The sequence below is a fragment of the Penaeus monodon genome, chromosome 43 (genome assembly GCF_015228065.2).
Source record: "Penaeus monodon isolate SGIC_2016 chromosome 43, NSTDA_Pmon_1, whole genome shotgun sequence".
Lineage (NCBI taxonomy): Eukaryota > Metazoa > Arthropoda > Malacostraca > Decapoda > Penaeidae > Penaeus > Penaeus monodon.
In genome coordinates, this window is record NC_051428.1 from 8,349,217 (window position 1) to 8,354,980 (window position 5,764).

Below are 5,764 nucleotides of genomic sequence, written 5' to 3' on the forward strand. Positions count from 1 at the left end.
TTGCACTCGTTCGGGAGCCATGGAAGCGAACGCCGGGGCAAAGAGTGGTCCCCAGGATGACCCTGAAAGTTGTAAGTCCTACAGGACTGCTGTGGAGACTCTGAGGCAGCGACGCTCGGTGTCCGTCTTCAAAGTTCCTTGCTCGTTCGTCGTAGGAACACGAGCAGGAGGCCGTGTTGCCGACGCCAAACAGGACCAGCCAAGGGCCAGTGAAGCCCAGCTGACCGGAGAGACCGAGAAAGGAAGTGACGCTCGCAAAGAGCTTGTCACCCCCGAAGGGTCTCCACTCTCAGGCTCCAAATCAGGCCCTGAGCATTTGCGGGAGCTTGACACGGGAGATTCTAATGGCCAGGAGACGGGGGAAGGGGTCAAGAGACGGAGCCAAAAGGCAGGAGAGGCTGACAAGGACTGGCGTGAACCTTCGACAGCATCTACGAGTCCTCCTGCCTCATCACAGAGTGCAAACCGGAGAGTGCTAAGAGCTCGTTTTTCAAGAAGGAGGGGCCGTGGAAGCAAGCATTACAACGCCGGGGCTCCCTCGGAAGCCTTGGTCGCAGAGGGGTATAACTTGGCACCTCCAGCTATCGTTGGGGCCTCCCGCGTGACTTCAGTCCCCCGGCAGAAGTCGCGGTCATTGCCACTTCCCGATGGCACTGTGGCTGGCACTTCAGCACAGTACGAGACGGAAGTGTCGCAATTGCTGCAGCAGTTGGAGGGTCGCAGTACAGCAAAGGGTGTACGTAAGAACAGGTCAGCCAAGCCAGTCCCGCAGTCGAACAGGGCCCCCTGCTCAACACTGGACCAAACCCCGATGCAATCTTCCACCTTCGGACCGCCGCCCTGGCGACAGCAGCACAGAAGGCAGTTGTTGCTGAAACCTCTTTTCAAGAGGACGACCCTCCACATCATGCTGCCACAAGGCCATGCAGAGGCACAGAAAATCTGCTTTGTGCTCACTGAAGTTGCAAAGGCCTTCCATTGCAAAGTAGATATGTGCGAGGCATTCCAGGATGTTGCAGATTGTGAGAGAATGTTATACTTACCAGTAGGTCAAAGCAAATGTACCTCATTTGTGCCCACATCTGATGCGTGCTCCTGGCCCCATGCGCACGCCCACGGGAGTCAGGCAGAGGGAAAGGCACCCAGGGGAGTCACCCAGAAGGGAACTCACAACGACGCCCCTCGCGAGAGCCAGAAGGCAAGCAGTACCCCAGATCAGTTGATGCGAGAGGCGTTTAACAAGGAAATGAACCAAGCTGTATACCCGGAGGTTATTCTCAGTGAATCCCCTGCAGGGGTGAATTTTGAAGGCAGATGCCGGCTGTATTGTTATCTGAAACAGCTATTTCAGGAACTGTAATATTTTCTTTATTTACCTTCCTTTGCCACCACTTTTTGCCGAATGAATAATAATTTGTTTCCTTACAGTTTAAGGAAGGAACGCAGTTCTTTTAAAGGACTTTGGAAGAAAATTAATGTCAAGCGAGTTTCTGTTATTTAAAATTTCTAAAGTTCTAGAAAGTTAGAAGCAATGCCATTGGTATCAATTTATGTTAATCAAGGACTACGTTTTCCTTTAAGCCTCCAGCCTCATTATACATTATGTATGTGAATAGAGATATCTAATTAAAGTTAGATGATTAATAGAGTGATAGCACATTTTACTCGCATGTATTTTTGTAATTATTCATCATATTGTATGGCTACACCTTTTTATCTGTAATCTCTTTCACATCTTTTTACCAGAAGACGTTATATGTTTTTGCTATGTCTTCACAATGGGTGTTTTAGGGAGGCACTGATGCTAAGGTCTGAAACGTGTTTCTTTTGCGTTTTATATGTGTATTTTTTTTTCTTTACAGTATTGTTTCTTCATTATTTTATTTCTTTATGCTCAGTATGGAATGGAACTTGTGGGGATAACCATTTAAAAACCTTTATTGTTTCGTGTTTATTGTTTGTTTCGTGGTCTTTTTCTTTCTTTCTTCAGTATCGCCTCTGCCTGAATTCTCATTTTATTTTTTTCTTCTCACGCTTCTACTTTCCTTGTCCTTTTGCTTCGCACTTTACTTCTTCCTCTTCACCTCCTTTTCCCCCTCCTACTCTTCTTCCTCCTCCTCTCCTCCTCCTCCTCCTCTTCCTCCTCCTCCTCCTCCTCCTCCTCCTCCTCCTCCTCCCCTCCTCCTCCTCACCCTCCTCCTCCTCCTCCTCTTCCACCTCCTCTCTCTTTTTCCTCTTCCTCTTCTTCCTTCATTTCTTCCTCTTCCTTTTCCTCCTCCTCCCCCTCTTCCCCCATCTCATCTCTTTTCCTCCTCCTCTCCCTCCCCCCCCCCTCTCCTCCTCTTTCCCTTTCCTTCGCCTCTGCTCCTTTTCTTCCCCCCTTTTCCTCGTCTTTTTCCTCCTGGTTTCATCCTCCCCTTCCTCCTCCTTCTCCTCCTCCTCCTCCATTTTTTCTTCAACATCCCCACTCTTCATCTTTTCTTTTATTTTTACTTTTTTTCTTCCTCTTTTCTCCCCTCCTTCTCCAATTCCTCCTCCTCTTCCTCTTCCTACTCCACTGCATCGTTTCTTTCCCCTTCCTCTTCCTCCTCCCTCTTCCTCCCTTTCACCCTTTTTTTTCCACTCTCTTTTCCTCCTCTCCCTCCCCTTCCTCCTCCTCCTCCTCTTTCCTCCTCCTCCTCCTCCTCCTCCTCTTTCCTCCTCCTCCTCCTCCTTTCCCCCTCCTCCTCCTCCCTCTCCTCCTCCCCCCTCCCCCCCCCCCTCCCCCTCCCCCTTTTCCTCGTGTTTTTCCTACTGCTTTCCTCCTACTTCTTCTCCCTCCATCTCCTCCTCCTCCTCCTCCTCCTCCTCCTCCTCCTCTCCTCCCCTTCCAGTTCTCCTTCTTCTGTCCTTCCCCTTTACTCTATCATCTCTTCCTCCTCGTTTTTTTCCCCCTGCTTCCCTCTTTTTCTGCTATTACTGTACTAGTAGTAGTACACTAATACTATTTAATACTAATACTGTAATTTCCACTGCTACTACTAGTAGTTTTAGTACTACTGCTATTACTTCTCCTACACCTCCTCCTCCTCCTCCTCCTACTACTACTATTACTACTACTACTACTACTACTACTACTACTACTACTACTACTACTAATTCCTACTACTTCTAATACTACAACTGCTATTTCTGCTACATCTACTATTGCTATTACGCTACTACTGCAACTACTACTTCTATTACTACTGCAGCTACTACTGTTAGTGCTATTACTTGTACTTTAGTAGCAGTAGTAAGATTATTTTTTGTTGGGTATTATTGTAATAATAATGCTAAGAACAATGATAATGATCAAAAATTATGAAAATAATTATAATAATGATGCTGATAGTATGATGCCAATGATAATTTTTCATTCTTATTTTTATTATCATCACTATCATCACCAACACCGTCATCATTATTATATTATCATTATAATTGCCATTAGCATTGTCCTCAGCTCTTACCATCCTCATTTTTTCCAAATTTACGAAAAAGTCGAGATGTAATACCCACCCAGTGCGCATTCGGATGACACTAATTCATACAGAGTTTGGGACCAGCGATCGAGTTATAAATTCTGCGAGTCTGATTGCATTACGCTTCTGGAAACTTCGCATGAGAGAGATAGCAAAGGATTGATGTGTGGGGGGTTTTCAGGGCGTGAGACAGGTGGGAGCGGGGAAAGGTGGGCAGTTCGTGCTCTCTGTATTTTTTTAATTGCTATGATTATGTTTGTTGTTTTTGGTGATATTGTTCTCATTGTTATTTTTATTGTTATTATTATTATTATTATTTTTTTTTTTTTTTTTTTTTTTGTAATAATAATAATAATCATTATGATGATGATGATGATGATGATGAATTATTATTATTGTTATTATTATATTATTATTGTATTATATTATTTTTATTATTATTATTATTATTATCATTATTATTATTATTTTTATTATTATTTCATTGAATAATCATAACATTACTAATCATTGTCATTTCTTTATTATCATCAAAGCTTTTATCTTCTGTTATTATAATCAACACTATTACCATTCCGTGAGTAACAAAATACCAAATACCCTTTATATGGACTAAGTGAGATTTGAGCTATATGTATATATAGCGAAAATCATTGTCTTCAATAAATTTTTTGCATCCTGTTACAATTACATGTTTTTCCTTCAAATAATGACGCTTGATGGATAAGTCACAATATAAATAAAGAAAGAAAGAAAAAACACGTCGGTATCATTTTGAACCTTTGTAAATAACATGTCACAGTCACAAGATTCATGTGGTGTGTGTGCAGCCGAGGATTCGAAAATCTTGGGGCGAATTCAGCTGTCTAAATTCTATAAACAAAAGAAAATTCGAGAAAAAAGAGTTATCGTTTTTAAAAATTAACTTTGGCCATTTTAATTACAGAGGGTCCCGACTTCAGTATTTTTTATGTAAGGTTTAAAGGTCGGATTAAAATATATATATAATTAAAAATTATATATATATATATATATATATATATAATATTATATATTTTATATATATATATGAGTTAACTGAACCAGGATTAGGGACCATTTTCCAAAGCTTTTTAATCTGAATCTTTTTCCCCGAATGGACATCGCAATTTCACCAATTTTCTTGTTGCTCATCTCTGAATGATTTTCATTTGCCTCAAAATAATTTTAGCAAAAAATATTTTGTGCTATGGCCTCTTATACACGTGTTTGCCAAATCAGTTCGCTGGGTTTCAAACTCGTTAACACAGAGGATCATGTTACGTCAGTCCAACCTTTATCTCTGAATAAACCACCAAGAACTACATTATTTATTGTTATTATTACCCCGAATGCTGTTGACTTTTCTCTTTTCATCAAAGGTTCGGAAAGCGATTTTTACTGCTCTTATATAGCTAGAAACAGCACCCCTAGCCTAGAATAAGTTCTTTTGTTTGTCGGCCTCACGAAAGCCCAAAAGAAATTCACAACGAGAGAGGGATTTTGAACACACTGATGAAAGTAATTTCACAAAACTTCGAGATATACAGCACGACCTTTGTTAAATACAATATATAAATTTACAGATGTGACTAACACAACGCAAAATTTTGAAATTTTTTTAGGTTTGTGTCGATTTAATGAAATATATAAACAATACTTTATCTCACTAGATATTCAGCAATGATTATTGATGTTTGGAATAAGATTATCGAATAAACTTTTTAGAAAAAAAAAAAAAAAAAAAAAAACCTGATCGACTATACCCAGACCCCCCCTTCCCCAAGCTGAAAAATAAGCTATTCTAAAATCTTGTTTTATGCTGGGGACAAGGACTGTAAAAGTGTAATTTAGGGGGAAAAAATCTTAAGGAACGGCCCTCTCGTAAAACTGATTGCCCAGCCCTCCCCTCATGACGCCCTTGACCCATTCCACGCAGGGAAAGAATTCAGTCAATTATTTTAGTTTTGCCCGTAAATTCCGATGATGCAGTAACTATAGAAAACGTATACATAATGAAAGGGATACTTTTAATTCTACTTATTACAGTAATCACAGGTAAATAGATGCGGAAAACACGCACTCTTAACATACACTCATTACATACATAGAGAAAACACACAGAAGCATGCAAATTCATCATTTTTATTTTCATTTGTTTACCACTATAATCATAATAATGGTTATAGTTATGGTTGTAATCACTTTAACATTAATGATATGATACACGTATAAAAAAAAAA

The 5,764-nt window shown here is 40.6% G+C and overlaps 1 protein-coding gene across 1 annotated transcript in view; it reads left to right on the top strand.

Moving 5' to 3' along the window:
- The window catches only part of LOC119568269, an 8,693-nt gene continuing 2,929 nt past the window's right edge, over positions 1 to 5,764 (top strand). Inside the window, exons 1-2 of the mRNA XM_037916728.1 lie at positions 1 to 1,323; positions 1,747 to 1,809. Coding sequence (XP_037772656.1) covers positions 20 to 1,323; positions 1,747 to 1,809 — 1,367 coding nt within the window. The 5' untranslated portion in view covers positions 1 to 19. The remainder of the gene's footprint in view (positions 1,324 to 1,746; positions 1,810 to 5,764) is intronic.